General features: G+C 43.3%; 1 protein-coding gene across 1 annotated transcript; it reads left to right on the top strand.

Annotated features, from left to right (window-relative positions):
* Positions 1-1,792: 1,792 nt before the first annotated feature.
* SLC22A16 (solute carrier family 22 member 16) lies at positions 1,793-25,459 on the top strand. The gene is made up of 8 exons (XM_035109069.2): positions 1,793-1,946; positions 12,037-12,513; positions 15,425-15,542; positions 16,473-17,019; positions 19,336-19,463; positions 20,721-20,830; positions 20,955-21,054; positions 21,560-25,459. The coding sequence occupies exons 1-8, from the start codon at positions 1,897-1,899 to the stop codon at positions 21,770-21,772; spliced, it is 1,743 nt and encodes a 580-aa protein (XP_034964960.1). The 5' UTR covers positions 1,793-1,896; the 3' UTR covers positions 21,773-25,459.
* Positions 25,460-26,978: the final 1,519 nt, after the last annotated feature.

The following is a 26,978-nucleotide window of genomic DNA, read 5'->3' as shown; positions in this document are numbered from 1 at the left end:
GATTTTGGCCTGCTTTGTGCATGATGGTTAGTTTTACCAAAGAAGTTTGTTTTAAAAAAGCATTCACCCCTCTGTAAAAGGCACCTACTGTAATTCCATTCCAGTTCTATTCACAACCCTGTCCTCAGCATTTTTTTTTGTTCCAGCCTTCAGAATTTTACAAGCTGCTCTGCTAAAGCATAAACTATACTTAGGAAGACCAAAAAAATATCAAAACCCGTGCACACAGCAGAATGTGGCCAATTGTTTCATTTATTTCCCCCAACTATGATTTTTAAACCTAAATGGCAGTATGATGGCCTTAGCCCCCCTCCCCCACTTGAAATGGCAATGTGTATTACAACTTCACTTACTTCAAAATGTGGGGAGCCAGCTCTGTTGCACTTTGGAGGTCCTTCTGCTCATGATGGCGCTGAATGGGGCCCTGGACTTTTGCCACGAAGACTTTGCTTGACAGCACAACTGCCATGATGATGTTCTTCCTGGGAAGCAGAGGGTGCAGACTGTTAGTGGAGGTATGTCTCAGACTTCATAGCAGAGGCAAGGAGGGTGTGTGCCTTCCTTCTGCTCTGCAGTCCCAGGGCATTCCTTAGACAGCCAATGTGGTGCCCTTCAGATGTTGCTGGACTGCAACTGCCAGAGCCTCTAGCCCAGGCACCCCCAAACTGCGGCCCTCCAGATGTTTTGGCCTACAACTCCCATGATCCCTAGCTAACAGGACCAGTGGTCAGGGATGATGGGAATTGTAGTCTAAAACATCTGGAGGGCCAAAGTTTGGGGGTGCCTGCTAGCCCATTGGCTGTGTTGGCTGGGGCTGATGAAGGGAGTCAGGAATCCAGCAACACCTGGAGTGCATCACATTGATTGTCGCTTGCCTTAGCCTTAAACAGATGCATTTGAATGCAAATAAATTGAGTTAAAGGCTGACCTTGCAATTCAGTCTCATATAGTCAGGGTTCCAAGATTTAGTATTACAAGGAAACATAAGTGGGTTTTGGGGTACTCCAGGTGTGAAGCAGCCCTTAATGATTTCTTCCACAATGTTGTATTTAAAGTGTTCAATACCTTAAAGGGGGGGGCAGCATAGGAGGCATATATGTTCTCCATATATGAACATTAGAATTGCCCTGCTGGTTCAAACAGAAGGCCCACCTGAGAGCCAGCGTAGCGGTTAGTGTGTCGGACAAAGAACTGGGAGACCAGAGTTCAAATCCACACTCAGCCACGAAGCTCACAGGGGAACCTTGGCCCAATCACTGCCTCCCAGCCTGACCTACCTCAGAGGGTTGTTCTGGGGAGAAAAACACGCGGGGTGGGGGGTAGAAAACGATGGACACCACCTTGAGCTTGCAGGAAAAGTGGGGTGCAAATGTGTGAAAGCAAATAAATAAAAATAATCTAGTCCAGCATACTTGTTCTCACAGTGGGCAACCATACGCCCCGACTGGAAGCCCACAAAAGGCGAACGGCCACAAGAACCAAACCACCATATCCTAGGAAATTTGGCCAGGGAATCCGACTTTAAACGGGGCTGCTCACTGGTGGGACTTTAAGCGCGCTGAAAGGGCTCAGGTGCACCCTGGCGCTGCTAGAGGAGCTGAGGTGCACCCGGCGGGGGCGAAAGGGGCCGGGGGGTGGAGTGAGGGGCGGAAGCCTGCAACGTGGTGGGCGGCAGGTTCCCCGGGCGGGAAAGGAGCGCGCGCGGCCGGCGGAGCTGACCCCACTGGCGCCAGGGGAGGGGTTACAGCGCGGCCCTTTACCGGCCTGAAGGGTCCGTCTGTTGGACAGGCGGGCGAAGGAGCCGCCCCTTCCCAGCAGGCGGGCTCTACGGGACAGGGAGGGGAGAGGCTGAGATGGGACTCTGGCCGGCCCCGCACACCGCCGAGCGCCCGCGCCATGGCTCGCAACTTTGAGCTCCTCTTTGACTCCCTGGGACACTTCGGCAGGTAACAGGCTGGAGCGCCGAGAGGGAGGCAGCAGCGGCAGAGGAGGAGTGGGGTTGGAGAGTTGGAAGCGCTGTGGGTCTCGGGTCTGGCTCTCTGATCCCTGCCGGGCCCCCCTCCTCTCTTGGGCAGGGGCGAGGGTGGGGGTGGTGAGGCGCGGGAGAAGCGGAGAGCTTCTTTGACTTTGACTCGGGCGCCCGCCAGGGGTACGGGAGGGAGACACGTGTCCACCGCGGGGGAGCGAAGGTTGGCCACTTCCAGTGAAGGCTTGTTGCTAGTTTTGACTCTCGCCCTCCCTCCAAGAAGCGGGAAGCAGAGAGAGCGCTTCTCTTCTCTCGCTCGCGGCTTATCCTCGCACAACAACCTCGCGAAGTAGGCTAGGCTGAGAGATGGTGGCTTTCCCCAAGGTCACCCAGTGAGCTTCAGGGATGAATGGGGATTTTAACCTCGGGGTCTTCCCAGCTCGATTCACTACAACACGTTACTGCAGCGTTTGGGGGCTTAGTGGCTAATAAAAGCCCTTGTTTTAAGATACCGGTGTAGGTACCCTTAAGGGAGTATATGTACTGTATATGAGGTGAGAGATCTTTTGGCCAAACGACTAAAAAGAGGAAGTTCCCTAAATTATGGAAATTTTCCCCTTCATCCCAGAGGTCTGGTAGTGGTTATTCTGCACATGCTCCAAAAGGAACTCTTCCAGTCATTTATGCAATTGTGTGGCATGAGCTCTGTGAGTAGGGTCCAAGTGAGCCTTGGCTCCTGTTCCCACATGGGGATGGAATATGCTGTTTGAAGGGGTTGTGGAGGTTTCTCCCCTGCCCTGTGTGTGCAAAACGCATTGGGAGCTGTTTATAGCAGGGGTCTATATAAGGAAGGGCCTGGCAAACCTGTGTTGGGGTTCTCTGAGTATGCTCTCACCTCTAGGAATTTATCTCTACACTTAGGCAGGAAGAACCAGCTGCACAAATATAAGATGGGGGGCACCTGGCTTGCCAGCTGTTAGCATCTGTCTGTCTCAAGTGCGCCTCTGGGGATGAAGTCAAACTGCTGGAGAATCACAGGGCCCACAGTGACTGCACAGACTGGTAACTGCTACCTCCCACATTGTTTAGGCTGTTTTAGTAGCACCAAAGTAAACTCATTGGGGCGCAAGCCTGGGCAGTGTGTATGGAGGTCCTGGGCTGCTCAGATGACAAGTCTTTACTCTGCCTCGCTGATGTGGTCCAAAGGAGAGCAGAGCAAAACATTTGGCACCAGCTTGGCTGCAGGAGGAGTACAAGGCACAATCCAACCATCTTAGGGACTCTACTCCAGTTTACTCCTCAGCCTTTTCTTCTCCTGAATATGTCCTGCAAGGCAGGTTGCCAGTAGTACACGTGAAAAGGATCTTGGTGTCTTAGTAGACCGCAAGCTTAACATGAGTCAGTGTGATGCAGCAGCAAAAAAACAAACTAATAAAAAACCCTAATGCTATTCTAGGCTACATCAACAGATGTATAGTGTTCTGATCAAGGGACGTAACAGTCCTGTTCTATTCTGCTTTTGTTAGACCACACCTGGAGTACTGTGTCCAGTTCTGGGTGCCACAATTTAAGGATGTTGACAAGCTAGAACATGTGCAGAGGAGGAGGACCAATATGATGAAAGGTTATGAGGAATGGTTGAGGGTGTTGAGTATGTTTAGCCTGGAAAAGAGGAGTTATGATAGCCATTGTCAAATATTTAAAAGATTATCACATGGAGGACGGAACAAGCTTGTTTAATTCTGCTCCAGAGGCTAGGAGCCGAACCAATGGCTTCTAGTTACTAGAAAGGAGATTCTCTCTGAATATCAGGAATAACTTTCTGACAGTAAGAGCTGTTTGACAGTGGAGCAGTCTCCCCCGAGAGGCGGTGGACTCTCATTCCTTGGAGGCCTTTAAGCAGAGTTTCAGTAGCCACCTGTCATATATATTTTAGATGAGATTCCTGCATTACATGGGTTCCCTTTGAACTCTACAGTTCTATGATTCTAGCACCTGTAGGTTAAGTTCCTATTAAGTTTTTTTCTCTCTCTCTTGCTTTTAGAGAGAGAAATCTGGTGTACAGCTTTCTTGGTAGTTCATTTATTTAAGCACATATTGTTGTAGTCTGGACAGCTTAGTCACTGTGAATGAGTAATCCAGGGTTTTATTAAAAAAGAATGTTGATTTTTTCCTGAATGGGCCATCTAGCATTGGGAAATAGGGCTCAGCAGGGAGGGGTGTGTGAGAGAGGAACAGCCAGTATTTTGGAGTTAGTCAGTGGGCACATTAGTGGCTTAAAACACCATGAGATTGCTTACCCTTGCTGTTGTAAACAGCAGAGGGGATTGGGATGTCTGTGCATTTATCTGTTTGGTTTCCCTACACCTGTATGCATGCCCAGCTCCTATTCATGAAGCTGTCATCTGTGCATGCACAATGACTCTCTCGAATGAGAAGTTTTTCTTTTGGATTGTAGCTGGTTTGAGGTAAAATGCATCACATGGCAAGAAGCCACGGGATCGCTTTGTATATGGATTCAAAGTGAATCCATATATGGTGAAGTGTATATGGATTCAAAAACCAGTGGTGGATGCGCACACTGGATCCAGATTAAGCAGTGATATGTACAGGGAGACAGGGAGTTAGTGTAAACTAGGTGCAGCTTTGGGAGGGGGTGCAAGTGTTTCTATCTGAATATCTACTCCCTGTTGTTCTTACTTCCAGTAGGGTTTATATCAAACTAAGCCAGCAAGTAAATAAATAAATATTATCCAAAGGAAACAAGATCTTGTAACACTGCATCTGGAATTTCACTTCACAAAGCGATTTAAAAGCACCTTCTCCCTTGTTGTGTGTAGAGATGTAGAGGTACTCTGTTCTTCTGCCCCCAGCACAGGTGTAATAAATTGTAATAATAATTTATTATTTATAAGCTGTTCATCTGACTGAAAAAACACTATGTAAAATCGCATAGAAAAGTTTTGTGCTCTACAGCTCTATCTGGTGTTGCATGTTTATAACGCATTTAAAACTCTGTTTTTTTACTAATGTAGCTACCGGTAGTTGAGTCCACAGTATTATCGCAGAATGATGTGTTATGCATAACTACAAGGGTGGTTCAAGCTGAGTACAGTTAGATTTTGTGGACTCGATCAGGTCCTGAAGCAGCATTCTTTTCCCCCTTTTTTTCTTTTATAGAAGAAATTACAAAAATTGCAAGAATAAAACAATAAATAATAAATACATAATAGAAATCAATTTTCATCTCTTCAGACACCACCACCACCCATCCCACCACCCACCCTATTGTGCTTTCCAGCCAATCTTATATTATGCATTTTTTTGTTCTTTGCTCATATATATACCTATATCCTTACTATACATTTTGATATTCATTTGTTTGAACCTTCATAAATCTACTGAGAGGTCGGCATTCTCTATAAAACTTGCTATATATGGTAATCCTTGAACTCTTTCCCATCTTTATCCTTTTTATGTTTATTTATTCCTTTAATATCTGCTGCTTTTGTTGCCAAATTATAATATGGTATTTTTATTTGCCAATCTTCTTTACTGGGTATTCTATCACTCTTCCAATTTTTCGCTATGAGAAGTCTGGCTGCTGTTGTCACATACATTAAAATACATCTATCTTTCGCTGGAATTTTCTCATCCAGCATTCCCAATGAAAACAATTTTGGCTTTTTCTTAAAGGAGTATTTGAGCATCTTTTTCAATTCTTTGTAAATCATTTCCCAATATTTCTTAATTGCTTTACAATACCACCAAATATGCATATATGTACCAATTTCATCGTGGCACCCCCAGCATACATTGTTGCTTCCCTTATACATTTTCGCTATTTTTTCCCGGTGTTAAATGCCATCTATATTGCATTTTCAACAGATTTCCCTTTAAATCATAATTGGGTGTAAACTCCACAAATTTCCCCATTTATCTAACATGATCGTTTCCCCTAGATCCTGTCCCCATCTTATCATTGGTTTTTTTTTGTTCCTCCTTGGTTTCCCATTCCAATAATAAATCATAGAGGTTTTTTTATATATTTGTCATTGCCCCTTATTAATATTTTATCTAATTTAGAAATTTCTTTATTAAAGAAATCTTTGGTTAATTTGAAAATTTTGCAGCCAACTGCTCAAATAGGTTTTAATTACATTATATTCCTTTAAATTTAATTTCCCATCTATCTCTACTAATAAATTTTTATGTTGTTGTTGTTGTTTAGTCGTTTAGTCGTGTCCGACTCTTCGTGACCCCATGGATGGCCAATTTGTTCCCATATTCCGCCTTCTCACAGCAACAATTTCCAGGGGTGATATCCATCCCGGTATTTTGGGTTCTAATATGCCACGGTATTTCCCCCATATTTTATAAAGGGATTTCCTTATAATATTATTCATAAAATATTATTCATAAAAATATTTTGGGTTTTTAAATTTTCTTCCATTAAATACCAATGCCATCCGAAGCCCAGACCCGCCCCTTCTAAATCTAATACTTCATCATTTTTTAATTCCATCCACTCCTTCAACCAATTCAGGCCTGCCGTGTCATGGATTTAGAGGTTTAGAGTTGAAGCAGCATTCTTAAGAACTACTGCTTATAGAAACTGTGACAGCTTTATAGCTGCTTTGAGTATGTTTTTTATGAATCTTCAGTCATTTGTTTTTTCAGGTTAGTAAGTATCTTTGACCCTTCATAGGCAAGCAAATGTTTGCTAACAAGGCACTTTGTACCCCTCTTGGAATGTTAAGCTTGTCGCTTCTAAGATTTACCTGTTAAAACTATGAAGCTAAAACCTGCAATTCTCCCCACCCCATTCTTGTTTACCGAACAGCATAAATATTCACGAGTGTTACTCCGATAGCAGAATTTTATATAAGGTTTGGAATTTCATATAACCAACTGTTCCAGGAGCAGAAGGGAACCATTGCTTCACCTACCACTTTCTGTGTTGGTTATCCTCACCAGCAAATGATGAACCAATGAATGTTTTGCTATTAATATAACTTTTTAAAAAGTTAACAATATGTTATTTCCTTTTTAGGATCATTAGGGTAGGTAGGAGATTAAAAGGGTATTTACACAACTTTCTGCTTCCTTTCAACCTCCTTGTCCTTAAAAATGGGCTGGGAATTGGTCAATATGTTCCATTTAAGTCATCATCTATTTATTTTCTGCAGTGATGAAAGTTGTGCTTTGTATAGTATACATGGAAAATCAAGTATAGTAAATTATAATAATAAAGAGGAAGGATTAATATACATCAGTGTGGACATTTTTTTCTACAAGTAACTGGGCAAATAATTGGCCAATTATGCATGCGTAATTGGCATTGAATTGGACCTTATCTCTGGATTGGAGTCCGGTGATGAATAACAAGACAGTTATTGAAATGAATTCTTGACAGGGCATTCAAGGGCTAATGCTGAACACTAGAGCCATTATAAGAGAGAAACGTTTGTATAGCCTGGAAAGACACTTGGGGACTGCTTGTACAAAACCTGCTGCTTGTCTGTTCTGTTGCTCTTCCCCTCCACTAATATTTCTGCTGCCACTTCCCCCCTTTTCTGTGCCCCAATGGACTACTTTGGGTACCTTCATCCTAGCCCAACACCTGAAGCGACAATACAGTAGTGTGCTCAGGGCCACTATTGCCTTGCACTGCGTTTTATTACAACCAACACCATGGCAACTTCTTGTTGGCTAAAAGGTCACAGTGCAACATTATGTTGGTAGCAAGTACATAAAGCCTGGAGGTAACTGGTGATTTGATGCACATTACCAGTGTGGGTTACATGTTATTCATTTGCTTGACTATAAAGTAATGGGCAATCTGTGGGCCGCCAGATGATGTTGTTCTACAACTTCCATAAGCCAATGGCCAACGAAGATTGGAGCTATTGTTGGCATCCATCTGTCTCGAAAGACAATGGAGTGCACCTCTGGGGGTGGAGTCAAATCGCTGCATAAGCAGCACCAAAGCAAGGGTGCCAACTGGAATAAAATATTGGGGAGCTGAGCATAGGGTGGGGACCAAAGATGGACAAACTATCCCAGAAGGAGCATGATGTGCTCCTACCAAAGGTACTGCCCCTCCTCTGACACTCCACACACCGAATCCAGCAATACCTGGAGCATCACTGGTTTCTCACACCTGCTGTTGACTTTTATTGGCTGGACTGTATGTTTTTAGAAGCTCTTTCCTCTATGGACATCCTCCTTTCTGTTTGCAATAGAAACATCAGGGGTAAAAAGCAGCAAAAGGGTGAAATGGAAAAGGGTATGAAAGGAAAGATGAGCAAAAGCACAACATCCCTTCAACACCATGCCCTCAGCCCTACTGCTGCAGTTAGGTTTAAAAAGAGGAGAACCCCAAACAGGGAATTCAAAGATGTGATTAATTTCACCTCTGGTTCCAAGTAACTATCTTGGTGGTTCCTTGTACCTTTCTTAGAGCAAGGCTTGTAAATTAAATCTCTGCACATTTTTCTTTTAGTTGCAGGAGGGCACACCTTGCTTATAAGCCAAAGAAGACAGCCTTGGGACTCGCACAGTTGTTCATAATTTCATGGGTGGGCAACTGCTTGAATTATTAAAATATTTTGTTCGATGCGCAAGTGAAGTCTTGTCTCAGTAATGCTGCAAAGTGCACCTGTACAAAAGCACCACAATGCCTTGGGCAAATTCTGTTCTGTGACTGACTGGTAAATAATCCAGACATTATGTGCAGAATTTTGATCAGTTCCAGCAAACCCTGAGGGGCAGTCTGTTAAAAGCAAGAAAACCTGAACGCATGTAGAGATGTTGTTCATGGTATATTAACGTATCCTGCTAACTGTCTTAAGTTGCTCTAGGGTTCAGTGTGTTCTAGATTTCACAGGTATTTGAGAAGCCCAACAACCTGCGGAAAAAAGAAGAATTCAAGTGCAAATACAGAAATAGGCCTAATGTATACAATATTCGGACATATGATTTTATGATTATTTTATTGAACACTGGTTTTGCTTCATAACTTGCATAAATATACAAACTGATGAACTAAATCCCATCAAACATGCATCATAATTGATGGATGGAAGAACTATGCCTTTGAAGATTAGAAATTAATAAAAATAAGGCATATCTAGTAATGAGATCCAGTAATTTGCTCCTCTGTACCTGTTATTGGAAGGTTGTGTGTGTGTGTGTGTGTGTGTGTGTTTTGTTTTGTTTTGTTTTGTTTTAAGGATTTAAGATAGGGAAAGGCAGAATTGGGTTTTAATGGACAGAAGCAGATTGTTCTTGTTTGGGAAAAGTCTCACCAGGACGTTAAAGTGGGATACGAAGGGCTAACTGAACATACAAGGGACTAATCTATGTATGTAAGGTGCCCCAATCCCCCCCCTTTTTTAGGAAGAGCAGCACTGGGAATGCAGGAAGCTGGAGGGGGAGAAGGAGTGGGGTTGCTTCCTTCACCCTGTATGTCAGCCTGCAATGGCTTTGCTCTAAATCAGAACCTCTGTCCGCTTAACCTAAACATTTTCCCCCCTTCTGTGGGGTTCAGAATGTATTTGTGAGGTCAAGAGGCATCTTCAGTGCTGACAGATTCATTGTAACTCTAGCAGGTGGCCTCTGTTCAAGTGACTGCCTAAGGCTTTATTTGCGACCCAGGGAATCCTTATGGGTCTATTCCAAAAACGAAAAATACAGGTAACAAAAAAGGGATAATTAGGCCTTGACTGACTGATCAGTTATGACATATTTGTAGGATATCTGACATGCTTTTACTAAGCTTAGTTTCAGTGTTTGCCTACACAGACACTCATGTGCTCACACATACGTGCCCAAAAAGAGACCACCCATACACAAGGGGGTGATATTGACAGACCCAGGATAACCCCAAGGTTTCCAGAGGTACAAAAAATACCTCTAAACTACAGGAAGTCCCACAAAATAACCCGAAGCGCTTTGCCACGGAATGCTGACTGACACAAGAGAGGGGGAAATCTGAAAATGAAATGGGAGTGGAATGAGGTGACTGGTAAAGGAGGATGGAGGAAGGGAGATTTTGATATTTAAAAATGGTACCGTAGCTACAAAAAGAAAAAAGATAAATTCTGTATTTGGATAAGCTGTTTTAAATGTACTCAAGGACGGAAGTGAGAGCTTGCCCATAGGAATCGCTGCAGAAATGCAGTATTTTTCATGTAGCTGGAATTGAGTACAAATGTGTCCAACCCCACTGTAAAATGCCAGAATGGAGTGGAGTGTACCCAAAACAGCCCAATGAGGCTTGAGCGTGCTCAGTGGGCACAGCATTCATTAAGTACTTTGAAGAGAGGAAAGAATGAAGTGGCGCTCCACTCTGCAACATTCTTGCAGATCCCACTTGAGATTATGTAAGGCACTAAATTCCCAGTGAATTGTGTGCCTTTTAGTGACATTTTAAGCTCTTACTTGCTGTGTTTGGCCTCAGAAAACGTCCTTATATATGAGGAGCAACATAATGGAGTTTGTTGACATTTGCTTTTGTTTTTTTGCTTTGCACTAAGCACACTATTCTATGACTTTCATGGCTTCGTGTATTTTGAGGATTACGGTAATTTATTCATATGGTACAGGAACCAGCTCAGTGCTGGGGAAGCATTTTTTTAAAGCTTTCCTTTCTGGGCAACCTTCTGGGGGCCACGTGCTGGTAATGAATGGGGTCAGAGGCAAAGGGGTCAGAGTGACGAATGCACATCTTATCTTTGTTTCAGTAGGCTAGTTTCTACATGCACTCACACACCCTTCTCTATCCTCCACCCAGAGAAGCCAAAGGCGTGATCAGGGCTCAAGGACACATTCTAGCCAGGCAAAAGCATTCAAGGAGCAGGATGGGAGAAGGGGTGTAGCCTAGACAGAGTTCTGATGGCCAAACAGGGAGAGAGGGAGGGTTGCATTCAATCCCTGAGCCAAAGTTTGCCCACTCCTGTCCTAACGGGATGTTAAATACTGGAGCACCGCAGATCCATTCCACAAATGATTGCTGTACACAGTCAACTCAAATAGGTTTGTTGTTGACACACTTCTTTACACATTTCTGAAAGCACATCAGGAAGGGACTGGAATTGTCCTTCCATGACACCCAGCAGTGCACAAAGCAGCAAGTGTTGCAGAAAGTTTGGGCTGTGTAGCCTTGCAAACTTTCCATACATTTCTGGCAGTTCTGTAACCCAAAAGAAGAAATGTCCAGCTATTTATACTTGGTTGTTGGCTTGTGGAAAGAAGTGCCTTCTTCTTAAAGTTGTTCAACGCAGTAGGTATCACTGGTGGCATTATTACTGGGACTCTCCTCCCCCTGAACACACCCCTCAGGTGCATGCTGCCCAACAGTTGCCTTTTTGTCTGTGAATAAGCAGTTTCCTAGTGAAGGTATTTGGAAGGACAGGAAAAGTACCAAAATAATGTTGGTGCCATAAATCCTGTGGGATGCTCTGAGGTTTCCAGATTAGAAGGGGAAATGCAACATCTTGCTATGGGATTTTTGCGCTTCTCCTTCTCTTGCCCCATATACTTTAGTCTGTAATGGTTTTATTGATCGATAGGCATTTTTATTGGGGTTTTTTTTGCTGTTATTTCTGAAATACATTCAATAACCTGTTGTTCATTTATTTTGGGAGATCCAGCCACAGGTTAGAGCCTAAGATAAGCTAACTTGAGGAAGGTCATGGAAGGAAATTTTCCTGTTCTCATCCCCACCCCCACCTCATAAAGCCTCTCTGGAGAGTTTGAGGCCTCCAGAACAATGTGGGATGAGGTTGCTTCTGGGAGGCCCCATAGGCACTGTGGCTAACTTCTGGATTTGAGGATAGGTCAGAAGGGTCTTTCCAGTTCCTTCCTACCACTCCTCCAGCCATTGCTTCTCTGAATCTTTGTTTCAGCTGTGACACTGGGTGGCGGTGATAAATGAAGACTTCCCTCAGTACTCCTTCACATACAACCATTTCTTTGAGTTTAAAAATGTGACACTTTTTATAACATCAGGATATAATTTCAAATGGTAAATATAATGATAATGAATTGTTTGTTTTCCTTTTCAGATATCAGGCATGGGTTTATTTTGCATCTGTTTTTCAATCTATTTCTTGTGGCATCCACTACTTGGCTTCTGTCTTCTTGGCTGTTACACCAAAGTTCATATGCAGTGTCCCTGGAAACGTGAGTAGTGTTCTGATTTATAATTCATCTACTTCAAGAATAGAGGATGCCTGGGCACTTTGGACATCAACACAACACTACATCTTGGTCCAGCTGGAAAATGGAGATGTTTGGGAACTTAATCAGTGCAGCAGGTCCAAACGAGAGGACACTTCAAATTTTACTTACGAATACAGTGGTAACAAGACGGATGTTCCATGCACTGATGGGTTCATCTATGACCAGACCAAATGGCAGAGCACCATCGTGACAGAGTGGGATTTGGTCTGTCAGCGGGAATGGCTTGCAAAACTCACCCAGCCCACATTCATGTTGGGAGTCCTTTTTGGAGCTGTGATCTTTGGAGATATTGCTGACAGGTACAGTAGTACTGGACTTGCCTAAACTAGCTTGGTGACTTGGGTTCCAATCCCCATCCACCAAGAAAAGCCCCCCTGACATGGTTTGGTTTGTTAGATGCAACAGGGAGAGCGCAGAAGGATGCCATCAAAATATATCATTCTAGATTTCTCAAGCAAGTTTCTGCTTGCAGTAGAAAGCACAGAGCTGAGAGATGTGGAATACAATTCCTATTCAATCAAGTCAACAGTCAGAGGCTGAGCTTGAACAAGGCATGTTAACTGAGTGTTTTCAAGAGGAAATGTAGTTGACTTGCAAGCTCATGCAATGTTGGTGTCCTGTTCTCTTTCCACCCTTTCTGATCCCCCAGTCAAAAGACAAGAAAAGAAGTTACTCAGCTAGAGGCACATAGCTCCAGTGCATTTTTGGATCACTTTTATTAACTTGGGAGGGAGGCCCTGCTTCTGTGTTATCCATGGAAATGTATTTTGAGCATCCAAAATGGAAATGTAATCCTATTCATGTGTACTCAGAATTGCAGCCTAAGGGAACCTAAGATGTAGGTGGAATGCAGCTGTCACATAACCTGGAGAAATTACAGTAACTCAGTATCCTTGTTGAGGAAATGCAACACGCAGTATAATGCAGACATACTCCAGCCCCTCAGCATCACTGTAGGTGGACTTTAGACAGTCCTACAGAATGCTGAGAATGGGCAGCAAGCAATGAGGCTTGTATCATCATCATCATCATCTCATTTGTATGGCGCCTTTCCGTAGTTAAAACTCTGCTCAAGGCAACTTACAACATTGTGGGTTTTTTGGTTTTTTTTTTACATAAATACAAACATAGCAAAAGTAGTCATAAACAATAAATAAAACACATAAAAAAGTACACAACCGAAATGAACAATTTACCTTCTGTCACTAAAATGAAACCATCAGCTCTACTTCATTTCCCCCCTTTCAGTGACAATGAACATTTGATTGCCCTGTTTCCCATTTTGTAGCCCCCACCGCACCCGAATCATGTTGGTGCTCAAATGTTTCAGTTGCAAACTTTCCAGAGCAATGCATAAAAATCGCCACCTATTAGTTTGGATTAATTTTTCTTCTAAAAAAGCATAGTCAGGCAAATGGCTTTTTGATATTTTTATTCTGTAAAAAATTGATTTTCATTTTTTGATTTGGTTTTTTAAAATTTTTAATAAACGTGTTGGAACCTACCTTGGAATTTAATTATTAATAAACAGGTGTAGTCAAACCTTAACGTGCAGCTTTTTGAATGTGAAAGCCATTGACTGCATCAGGCAGAGGGGTGTGCCATGTAGCTGTTCTATGCACCTTTCTTAGCATAGTCATGGAAAACAATACAGCACAGTATCCACATGTTGCTGATTTGGAAAAAAAAATACTGGCTGTTATCTTAAGGCAATGAAACAGATAGGGTCATTTTTGTTGACACTTAATAAAAACAGGCAGTGCTGTGTCTGTTTTGCAGACTACTATCATGCAACCTAGAAAGAGGTTCGCATCCTGTTATCGGTGAGCGTATTGTTATCTCTGTGAGACATTTGTTTTGTCTTCATTGTATTTGGCTTGTTGGTATAAGCCTCTTCTCTGCTGTTTACATACAGCATGCTCTCCTCATCCAGCAGCTTTACATCAGCGTTTCTCAACCGCGAGACGCTGGCTGGTGTGCCACGACGTGCGGCGACGAGAAGGGCGATTTGCATTGTCATGTGCCTGGCGGCCACCAATAATCAGCGCTAACCCGCCGGAAAGCAATATTTCTCCTCCTCTTTCCCAAAGCTCAGTGCAAACGAGCCTGGCGGCCGACAATACACAACACTGACCTGCCGGAAAGCAATATTTGGCAAGTGTTTCTTACAGTCATAATTATAATATAGGCCGGCACAGAGTTAAATTTTTTAACTTTTTTAATGGTGGTGTGCCTCGTGATTTTTTTCACGGAACAAGTGTGCCGTGGCCCAAAAAAGGTTGAGAAACACTGCTTTACATGACTTTTTGTCTGACGCTCTGTGTACCAAATAATTCAAAGATATTAAAGTTGCCATACATCTGGAATTTCTCAGACATATTCGGATTACTGCAGTCGGCAGCAGTGTCCTGGCAGAAATTGGCAGAACGTCTGGGGAAATCTGATGTATGGCAGCCCCCCCCCCAAAAAAAACCCAACCCAACCACCATGCCAAAAAAAGCTTTTCTATCCACAGATTTTCACTGTTTGAAATATTGTCAACCCTAAAGATATCCTTGAATTGAACAATATCTGCTAAGTATGTAGTCTGACTGTGAACTCAGAACACTTAAATTTCCAGCCAAAGTCAAACATTTTAAATAAATTCTTAAATTTAAGTAGGAGTTACATTAAGCATTCTCTCTTGCTGAGCTCAATACGACATAGAAGTGTGTAGCTTTGGCTGGCTGGAGGTGTGTGTGTGTGTAGAATTTATTTATTATTTTGCAAGGAAGGAATGTAGCCTATTGTGCAAAGGCAAGAGTCACATCTGTTGCTCCACCTACTTTTGCCTCTGGCCCCTGGAAGTTTGCTTACGACAGGATGTTGCCCTCATGCTCTATGCGGTTACTCCATCCAAAGATAAAGTAATAGCAGCTGCCCTTTAAAAAGCCATTAGCTAAAATGCAAACTCTGAAAATGAGCTTTGAAGCTCATTTTGAGTTGACGAAATGAAGATGACTTTGTTTTTACAGAAATATCAAGTATAAAAATCTAGTAAATAACAAGTATAAAATCTGCAGTAAGCCATAAGCTGCTAGATACAGCATTGGTGGGGCTTCCTTGTTTCTCTCTCATTATGGTAATGCAAGCCCCAGAGTTAGAAATGCTTTTCTGATGCAGTTTCTGCAATATTTATTTTTATGCTTGTTTTCTTACTGTATTCCACAGGATGGGGAGACGGCCCGTCATGTGGTTCACCAGCACTGGCCAGTTTATATTTGGCATTGCAGTGGCATTCACATTTGACTACACAAGCTTTGTGATTGTCCGTTTCCTGCTTGCAATGGTAAGAACCCAAGTTGATTTTTCCAACAAAATAATTTCCTTGGCTGTTTTGAAGGCTCTTTATTATTAAACCTCCAAATGTGTGTTCTAGCTGCAGTCTCTAAACCAGTTAAGCCAGAGCACTTGGATTGATCTCAGTACAATTTCAGTGACACTAAAATGCTTCTGGGAGCTTCTAAAGTGTCTTCTTCTAAAGAAGTTTCCCTGGCTGCCTCTGAGCATATTGCCTAACCTTGTTTTATATTGACTGCCCTTTAATATATGTAGGCCCAATCCAGCCAAAGTGAAGCACTTTAAATATCATTCATTTAAGGTGGAAGCATTACCGGTAAACATGTACCTCTCTCATTTGATCAACAGATCTTAAATACTGAATGGTTTCTTATTTATATAGAGCCATATCCTATATTTCTTTCAAAGAAGCAGGGAAGTGAACTTGGGTAATTTTATTTTTCCCCCTACAGAGCTTTATTGAGGTAAGCTAGGCTGAGAAAGAAAGTGATTGTCCCAAGACTGGTTAGGCCTCATCCACACATCCATTTGATCCATGATTACATTTGTTCCAATTCAGCAGTAAAGAGTGGGTTTTCCCAGGGAAAGCGGTGGGACAAAAGAAAAACCTCTCGGACTCAGGCCTAGTAATCATGGGACAAACAGAAGTGTGGATGAGCCCATAGTGAGTTTTCCATTGCTGAGGGGAAATCTGAACCCGGATCACCCTGATCCAATTCACACTGGCTCCCTTTTGGGCTGGATTATAGCCTACATTTATATCCGATACTATTGCTTCGTTTGTTCTTGGATCACCGCTTTCCTCTTTATTGCAGATCACGGACTTCTTGAATAGCTTGACCATCTATTTTAAATTCTTGTCGTAGAGGGAGACTAGACTGAAGCCATTTTCTTTCTCTGTTTTTCCCCCACCTCCCAGGTTTCAAGTGGCTATCTGGTTGTAGTGTTTGTGTATGTGACTGAATATATTGGCATAAAGGCTCGCACGTGGGCATCCATGCACGTCCATGCGTTTTTTGCACTGGGGATTATGGTTGTGGCTCTGGTAGGCTACTTGGCCCCGACCTGGTGGGTCTACCAGATATGCCTTTCCGTAACAACTCTCCCCTTTGTCTTGTGCTGTTGGATGCTCCCAGAGACACCCTTCTGGCTGCTCACAGAGGGAAGATACGAAGAAGCACAAAAAGTAATTAATGTAATGGCAAGATGGAATAAAGTAAGCACTCCTTGTAAAATTTCTGAACTGTGTTCCGCCCAAGATGATCTAGTCAGTAGCAGAACGGGTGATAATGACATTTCTCCCGTGAAGAAGCACAACATCTTAGATCTGTTTCATAACTGGCACATTGCAAGAAGGACCATTACAGTCTGGCTGATTTGGTTCACTGGGAGTTTAGGATATTATGTGTTCTCCCTCAGTTCCGTGAACCTTGGAGGCAATGAATATTTAAATCTATTTCTCATAGGTAAATATTGTTTGATGTACCTTATTCTACTTGCAACAGAAATGCAACCAACTTTTTAAAAATAAATGTCTAGTGATTGTCGCCACCACCAGTGAACTTCCAAACTCGGGCCCTGTTCACACACACATGCAAATTATAATGTGAGGGCCATTTCACAGGCAGATGGTTTTCAGGGTAATACTGTCATGTTTCAAGCAGGGCTGTGGTTATGGGAATGGGGACCTGGTCCTCTCAGAGATATTCCAGCTAAATGTTCAGCTTTCATCAAGTCTCTAGCCTTTTTACTTCTAGAGATGCAAATAAACATGTGCAAGATGTCAAACTTAAAACATGTTAGACTGTAGTCTGCCTGTATGAATGTTCTGGCTGTTCTGCAAAGCTTCTCTGTCCCTTTAGGCCTCTCACTACAGAATTTCTCACTATGGGATTGGTTTCAAGTAGCTACTATTCGCATGAATTATTTGGCTTTCACCCGAGGTTAGTCCACAGCAGTGGTGGCTAATCTGTAGCCCCAGCCAGCGTGGCCTATGGCCAGGGATCGTGTAGATTGCAGTTCAGCAATATCTGAACGGCTACAGTTTAGCCACTCCTGGTTCACACAATTGTGGTTTAGAAATGCTGGCCAAAAAATGAGAATCAAGGATGCATGCTTCTCCCACTGTACACATTACCTGGTGTGCGATGAGGATGCAGGTGCATACCTCTGTATGCATGTCCTCAAATCCTTGCACATGCACAAAGAGGGGAAAGAATGCTGAAATCAAGCGTATGCGCATGTACTCTATGTCACATGTTGAGTTGTGCATGCAGTGCACTGCAATGATGCCTCAGTACAATTTCCTGCTGGAAATTGCATGATCAGATGCTTGGAGTCAGATGCTTCTGTGCTGTGCAGCAATAACATAGAACCAAGTGCAGGGCTCCCAGTGCTGAATCCAGAGAACATTTTTTCTCTCCTTATTTTGGCAGCCCCAATGTCTGACCAGGAGCCATTGTTACAACAGCACCAAAACTGTGGAAGAGCTGCTATGCAATGCAGAAGTACCATGCAAGGGTTTCCTTCAGGCCTGGCAGGGTACAGGTCTGCCTTCAGCCTAGCAGCAGATGACTTAGTGGGGTGGAGATGCTTACCCGATCTCTTGGCAGGTGAATTGCAGCTGCTTACTGGGTGGGAAAGAGTTGACATGGCAGGGAGGGCAGCACAATGCAAACGCAGCAGCAGGAGCACCAGGTTGGCTCTGCCTTTGCATTAACCATGCTGCCCTCCCCACCACCTCACCTCTCTTAAGCAGCAGGGACTCACCTGCCAAGAGGTCAGGTCAGTATCTCTGCCCCACCATGCCACCTGCTACTGCTATAGCCACTATGAGAGTATCCTAATAGTCCTCTGGCAATTTAATGCTGTTGCAGACATTTATGCAGGCAGACAGGAAGTAGCACCTGGAACCAGAAGGGTTGTGGGAACAGAGGTGGCCAGCCCTCCCTCACCTGCCTTGCCTAGAAAGGCTGCTGTAGCTGTATGCAGCACAAGTGCCTCTGTGCCACAGCATCCGAAGCTGTGGGTGGGGCTGGGCTGTTCTTTCTCTCACAAACTAGCATCAGCTGACATTTTTGAGGATGTGCATAAGATAAGGTGCTAGTATTCCACTTTATACTACCTTTTGTTTAGCAGCAGTGTATTGCCAGTGGATCGATACTATTACAAAAGTGATTTTTTTCTGTAATCGTGCAGACATTTACCAGCTGCTGACCACTTAAGGCATGGTTTAGCCAAACTAGAGCCATGCTGCTGATTTCAGCGGGAGACTTAAAACTTAAAACATACGCTTTTATCAATTACATTTCATAGTATTTCAGTTTGATGGGATTGTGCCCATTATTTCAATATATTTAGTGTCAGGATGTTAGTCATATGAGCTCCAGTTAACTGGCAATCCTAAGGGCCTTTTCACCTTATGCATGCCTGTGTCACAATAAGTCTTTAAAGTGCCACAGAGCAAAGAATTCTTTTTTTATTTCATCTTTTTGACATAGTACTGCAGCAGCCATTTTAGGTATCCTCTTGACACCTGGGGGAAGTTGTTTTGTAACAGCCTTTGTTTCTGCAGATCATTTCCCCCAAGTGTATTCAGTAGCTCTCAGTATTCTCGGCCGCCCTGTTGCCATCGCCATATTGCAAATCGGGAGGGCTGAGGCATAAGGGGAGGGGCAGGCTAAGGCCACATTGGAGAGAAAATAAAAATCATGAGAAGCAGCAGTCCAGCCGTGTCTTTACATATCTAACACATTTTTAAAATGTGAATTATCTAATGTTAGGTGCTGTGGAGCTTCCTGCCTATGTCCTCGCTTGCATAGGAATGGACAAACTGGGACGAAGGAACACATTGATCCCATTCCTCATCTCCAGTGCAGTGATCTGTGCTCTAGTAATGTTGATACCTCAGGTGAGTCACTCACACCTGCATCAGATCTATATAAACATGCTGTGGGTCTTGTACTAATGTAGCATCCTGAGCAAGGCAAGAGGGTCTATTCAGGGCATGTGTTGTTTCTTGTCAGTTTCAGCCATATCTGCATTATATAGTTAAAGCAGTTTCACGTCGTTTTAAATAGTCCTGGCTTTCCTTAAAGAATCCTGGGAACGGTGGTTTTTAAAGATGCCGAAGATTGTTGAGAGTCGCCTGTCCCACTCAGAGCTACAGCTCTCAGAGTGGTTTAATAGTCCATTCCTCTTCCGAGGGATTGTAGCTTTGTTAGGGAAAACAGGTTCGTCTAACATCCTTAACAAACTTCAGTCCCCATGATTGTTGAAAGTCTCATGGTACTTGTTTAGATGTATAGTACAGATGGAGTCTAAGGGCAGGGTTCACCTAATGAACCTCACCAGCAGAAGCCTAGTGCAGGGGTTTCTGCCTGTGCAACAGGGTTTCCCCACTCTCCTCCCGCTGTGCACTCCCCAAAATTGGCTCTTGGGGATTGAGAAAACTCCCAGGATAGTAGAGGATAAGAAAATGGGATATCATTCTATCTGGCAAGCAGATACATGTGCACAGATGGAACATCTGTAACAATGTGACTTTGAATTCCACCCAAGGTTTTTGAATTGCTGCCAGTACATATCCAGCTTGAATCACTGCATCAGTATGCTATGGAAGAATATTGCCCCAGTTCCACCCCCGTTCCATCTCCTCTTGGCAAGTTTTGGGCTACATGAGGCCACATTTGGCAACGTTGCAGCAATTATGGGACCTTGGGTTGGCACAGAGGGTTATTACTGAAACTAATTGTAGACCATAGCTGGTGCCATGGCTTAAAGAACTGGGCCATAAATTCCAGAAATACTGACAATATTCCATCTGTAAAACTGGTAACTTGCTGATCTAACAACCTTTTCCAAAATGTGACTGTTTACATGCTTAGATGGAACTTAAGAAAGGAAACTGCAGCCTTTGGGTCCACAATAGTAGTCAAAAAATACTGTCCAGTCATTATTACAGTAAGTGCAGAGATGGAATTAATTACTTGGTAAAGGACACTAAACCATTGTCTGCTCTGAACTATTAAGGGTGCAGTAGGGGTTCCTGAATGTTTCCAAAATAGCAAGGCTTTTATGAACTGAGTTCTGCAACGTAAGTCAAAACATGACCCTCAGTGAATTCATGCTCCCTATGCTGTTATAAAATTATGTTTCCTCTTAACAGGATTACAGTGTTCTAGTTATTGCAGCAAATATGGCTGGAAAGTTTGCAATAGGTGTTGCATTTGGCCTTATCTACCTGTATACGGCAGAGCTATATCCAACAGTTGCACGGTAAGGCAAAACTCTTTACCCCTTAAGAATTACAGTAGAATTGTATCCTGCAGCTTTGCTCTGTGAAAATGTATTTTGCTTATAACAGTATCAATTGAAATTGGACTTTTTGTTTACTGTTCAGGACCCTTGCAGTGGGCAGCGGGAGCATGATGTGCCGGGTAGGGAGCGTGGTAGCCCCTTTCTGTGTTTATCTGTCAAGTGTTTGGATCTTTATGCCACAGGTAAATGCCTTGTTTTAACAGCTTCATCAAACTTGACAATGCCAGTAATGTACTAGATGGCCAGGTGTGAGAACAGCCAGTAGTTGAGGCCTGGAACAAACAAATATCTGCACTGCAGCCCCTTTGAAAATGACTTGAGCATATCCACAATGGACTAGTTCACATATGATGCTAAGCCAATTTATGGCTAAGCTTGAAGATACAAGCATGTAGGTACTCAAAATTAAAACCATAGCCATTTCAGTCCTCCCTGTCATCCTGCTGCTGCCTCATCCAGAGCTAAGCTATGGTTTGAATTACAACACTCCTCAATGGTGGGGCTCCCCTACTGATGGCAGAGCCAAGCAAAGCTGGGGGGGCTCTATCCCACCCCCTCGAGTGCAACTTGTGGGGTTGGGTTGCTCTGCAACTTCATCTGTGTCATTGTTAACAATAGTAAATAAAACCTCGTTTTGCTTTTCATTGCGGTTAGCTTCTCTCGCTTACATGACCTGTTTTCTTTTAGCTGATTGTAGGAGTCATGGCCTTTCTGAGTGGAATGCTAACCCTGATGCTGCCAGAAACTCTTGGGAAGCCATTGACAAATACGTGGGCAGAACTCATTGAGCATGTGGGAAAAGACAGTGGCTCAGAAAAGCACCTCCCAGCATCTCAGGATGGTGCAGCACGGGAGAAGATTGAGATGCTGAACAAAGAGGCACACTGCACTGACGGATAAGATTTTTTAAAAAGCTATTATGTGCTGTGTTGTGCTCCTTCGTTTGCAATATCCACTGGTTAGTACATGTTCCTTGTAATCTGTACACCCTCTTGCCCTCTTATCATGGAGACAAGAATTAGAGCTTGTAGAACATATTTTGAAGCTGTTCTGAAGCACCTTGTTAACATATGAAGTGAGTAATGTTAATTCAAAGAAATATGTTTTTCTGATACTGATTTTAAAAGTCCACCTCTAGTTTCTTTCTCAGATTTCCTGCTGCATTCATTGTCACTTCAAAATCCCCTGTCAATAACGTTTGAATTGCCAAGTGCAAGCACAACAAATCATGAATTGGTATTGTTACATTCTCGGACATTTAGACAATGTTTACACAGGAGGAAAACTCTCAAATAATTGTAGTGATTTCTTAATAAACTGAACTTGCCAATCTAGGTTTTCTAAGCTTTTGTCTCATTTCTTAGCAATGCCATCCATTTAAAAAGAGAAGCCACCCCATGGCTTCTAATGGAGACAGTCAACATTTGTAAGTTGCATAGACAGCATGCATGCTCATTGAATGTTAAAGGAATTATGTGTGACTGAAACAAAATATTGGTAGCTGTCTGTAGCAATGTCTCTGTAGCACAGATAAAATCAGGTTGTCTTAAAAATTGGAGTGCCATTTTTATTTCATTCCTTCCCTTTATTTCAGTTGCAATCTAACTCTTTCAATCTTTAACAGGGATCTTCAAGGGGGGGGGGAGAGAAGTGGCATGAAACTAAATGTGTGTACATGCCCTGTGACTTACTACAAACCTGAGGATAATCCAGGATACATTTTCACTCAGCTCATATAAGTGTCATCATCTTAAGTGTGCTGTAAGAATAAAATGTCTTTGTATGCCTGAAGGCCAGAAACATCTGTGAACAAAACTACAGAAGGATGTTGTATACAGAATATTGGCTCTTTGGGAGAAAATAACAGTTCTGGAGCCAATTGTCAGTGTGAAAATGGCATAAGGGAAAGAGTTAACTATTGTCCCAATCTGGAAAGGCCCTCCCTCATTGCTGCTTTTTTTTATTAATAAAAAGGAATGATAGCTCTTAAGCTTGCTAATTTCTTTTTTAAATGGCTAAAGTAACATGTAGTTTTGACCCTGGGGAGTTTCTTTACCACCCTCAGTTAAAACTAAGGACATGTGCTTGACTGCTTTGCAGAGCAGAGGCTGGGGTCACCAGACCACAGGTCTTTTGCTGGATGTGTTCTGCATATGCATACTGTATGTTTATACATACAGTACTACCGTAAGCTTTTAAAAAATATGTGTTGAGTCTTCAGAACAAAGCTTTTTGGCTATTCTTCAACCTTTTATCTTACGTTTACCCCTGCAAGCTCTCTCACAATTAATTTCTGTTCCTGCTGGAAATGCAACTTTCCCAGCCTTTTTATCAAAGAAAGCAGTTTGAGGGGAATCAGCTGCTACAATCTCAGCCTTTGGTTTCCACAATGATTCCCCTGTGGCTTCAGAGGGAAGGGCCTTGCCAAGCCCCCTTTGTCCTCCTCCTCTACCTCCCCACTTTTAACTTTCTCCTGTGTTCAGATCTCCTTGGCCTCTCCCTTCCTCTTCCTCTGGCTCCCCAGCTGTGCCCTGTTGCTCTTTCCTTTCTTTGTAGTCTCATTTTCTCAGCAAAGCATCCTGGCACATCTGTCCCAAGTTTCAACAAGGCCACCTCCTGCCATTGCCTTCTGATCACCCATCCTAGAGGTACAGGCATCCACCTCACAAGGGCCTGTCAGTTCCCAGAGCCAGGCTTTCAGCTTGCTAGCAACTCCTTCACATTCTGAACCTCTAGCAGCTGCTTGCAAGCTTCTTGTTCATGGGTGTTTCACTCTGCAGGGAAGCAAGTGGCCTAAGGTAAAGTTAGCAAAGAAGCAGAAACCCTTGTGTGAAACCACTAAAGCTCGGCTGTACAAAATGTATGCTACAACATATTTCTGAGGCAGCATTAAAGGAAACACTTACTTCCTCTGAGGCAGCAAACTCTAATATTGAGACCACTAGGCAGTGGTTCCTAATTAGCTAAGTACTGCATGACCCCCCCCCCACTCTTGAAAATTTTGATCTCTCTATGGTAGTTGTCGTTAGATGAATAGTGCTACTGAACCCCTGGGTAGGTTATGCAGACCCCCTGGGGTCCATGGCCCACCAATTGGGAGCCACTGCCCTAGAAAACACTTTGACTTCCTACCCACCAACACCCCCTTCTCCCTCCCTGATTCTTGAACCCTCCTGACTCAAGTTATTGAGACTCGCCATTTCTCATATGCCCCATTTTGTCCGTGTCAGCCCTTTCAAAGGCTAGGGGATAAAGACTGTGGTTCTGGAAAGGTGTGTGTGTAGGCGAACAATATACAGTTTCTTATTTTAACAACAGAAATCTTTGGCACCCTCAGTTATCCTTGGGTGCAACATGTATTGTCCTGCCTTGGTACTTGGGCTGGACCTTAATAACAACAACAATTTTATTATTTCTATCCCACCCATCTGGCTGGGTTGCCCCTTCTAGACGTTGTACTACAACTCACATCATTTCTGACCACTGGCTTTGCTGGTTGAGGTCGATAGGAGTCCAACAACGTCTGGAGGGCCATGGGTGCCCTACCCTTGAAATAAATGTTTCACGACTGGCAGGGCAGTTCATTTGTGCCACCATGTGTTCTCAGCAGCAAAGGTGAAAGCCAAAGAACAGCAAGAAAAACAAGAGGCAGTGTAACAAAACAGACAACCACTCCCACATTGTTCTGAGCGACCCTATTGCCATCCACCAATCATAATGTTGGTGGTGAATGACGTCCCCACATTAGACAAGCAATTAGGCCATTAATCAATGTGTGATGATAAAATGTCTTGATGACGTCACTAAATGCAATGCTCACACCTCTCCCTATGCCATAGCTGCCAAGTTTTCCCTTTTCTCGTGAGAAAGCCTATTCAGCATAATGGAAAATCCCTTTTAAAAAGGGATAACTTGGCAGCTATGCTATGCACAATGCATTAGTGTTAAGTCAGAAAGAAGTGCTCTCAGTGCTTCCCCCTGTAAAGACTACTGTGAGACAACCAGCAGGAAAGCACCAACAAACACTGGCAGCCATGTTGTTGTTGTTGTTTAGTCGTTTAGTCGTGTCCGACTCTTCGTGACCCCATGGACCATAGCACGCCAGGCACTCCTGTCTTCCACTGCCTCCCGTAGTTTGGTCAAACTCATGTTCGTAGCTTCGAGAACACTGTCCAACCATCTTGTCCTCTGTCGTCCCCTTCTCCTAGTGCCCTCAATCTTTCCCAACATCAGGGTCTTTTCCAAGGATTCTTCTCTTCTCATGAGGTGGCCAAAGTATTGGAGCCTCAGCTTCAGGATCTGTCCTTCCAGTGAGCACTCAGGGCTGATTTCCTTCAGAATGGAGAGGTTTGATCTTCTTGCAGTCCATGGGACTCTCAAGAGTCTCCTCCAGCACCATAATTCAAAAGCATCAATTATTCGGCGATCAGCCTTCTTTATGGTCCAGCTCTCACTTCCATACATCACTACTGGGAAAACCATAGCTTTAACTATACGTACCTTTGTCGGCAAGGTGATGTCTCTGCTTTTTAAGATGCTGTCTAGGTTTGTCATTGCTTTTCTCCCAAGAAGCAGGCGTCTTTTAATTTCGTGACTGCTGTCACCATCTGCAGTGATCAAGGAGCCCAAGAAAGTAAAATCTCTCACTGCCTCCATTTCTTCCCCTTCTATTTGCCAGGAGGTGATGGGACCAGTGGCCATGATCTTGGTTTTTTTGATGTTGAGCTTCAGACCATATTTTGCACTCTCCTCTTTCACCCTCATTAAAAGGTTCTTTAATTCCTCCTCACTTTCTGCCATCAAGGTTGTGTCATCTGCATATCTGAGGTTGTTGATATTTCTTCCGGCAATCTTAATTCCTGCTTGGGATTCATCTAGTCCAGCCTTTCGCATGATGAATTCTGCATATAAGTTAAATAAGCAGGGAGACAATATACAACCTTGTCGTACTCCTTTCCCAATTTTGAACCAATCCGTTGTTCCATATCCAGTTCTAACTGTAGCTTCTTGTCCCACATAGAGATTTCTCAGGAGACAGATGAGGTGATCATAGGCCATAGGCAACCCCAAAAACCAGGACTAACAAATATCCCTTTTGGCAGGGAAAAAATGGCCAGATAGCAAAGGAAGAAGTGCCGTTTCAATCAGCAGCCGGAAAACTCCATTTTGCAGTAGTCAATGTGTGTCTCTACTAACAAGTCATGAGGATATCTTGTAACAGTGTGTGAAGAGGAGAGCTGTGGTTTTTCCTGGAACAGATGTTCTCTTTCACAAGATTGGGTTTCATAAGAATATGGATTTATGGAGTGGTGATGCCATCCAAAAACTGAAAATATGGCAGTGAAATCAAGTGACAAACATCTTACGCCCTCAACTTCAGAACCCAGGATACTGTTCTAATTCTGGAAAATGAATGTGTGTTTCCCCCCATGAAGGAACAGACATAAATGATTGTCCAATGTGTAAACCTATGTACCATCAACTGTGAAAGTGATGACATTGTGTTTTAAAATTTTATTTATAATTAACAATAAATTAACAAAATATGTCAGTGCAAGTATTTTAAGGTTTTATATATCTATCTATATCTATCTATCTATCTATCTATCTATCTATCTATCTATCTATCTATCTATCTATCTATCTCCTGGTGGTGTTATATATCTATATATATAGATATATAATAACCTGAGCAGTTGCCTTATGCTAACTGTCAGATACAGAGCTGGCCCGCCCACGATGTGAGGTGATGCACCCACCTCAGATGGTGGAACTGAAAGAGGCAGTTCTCTGCCCACCCCACCGCTTCCACTACAGAGAGGGAGGCGTTCTCGAGCACATTGCCAATTCTCTTCCCTGCCCCTGGGTGGAAAAGCCAAGTGAGTGGCAACTTTTGGAGGAGCGCCTCAGCCCCTGCTGAGTTCAGATAGAACTGGAGCTTGGCTGTAGCAGAAGTGGGGCATGGTGGGAGGAACCAGGGGTTGGCAATTCCTGTTTATCTTCTGGTAGTGAAATGGGTTGGCAATTCATGTTTATCTTCTGATAGTGAAATGGGGCAAGCTGTCCCTGCTCAGATAACTAGTCCATGCCTAGCCCAGCATTTTCT

This window comes from Zootoca vivipara, chromosome 3, assembly GCF_963506605.1.
Source record: "Zootoca vivipara chromosome 3, rZooViv1.1, whole genome shotgun sequence".
NCBI classification, from domain to species: Eukaryota; Metazoa; Chordata; class Lepidosauria; order Squamata; family Lacertidae; genus Zootoca; species Zootoca vivipara.
The sequence above is the reverse complement of the archived record's forward strand: the minus strand, read 5'-3'. Positions and strand labels throughout refer to the sequence as shown.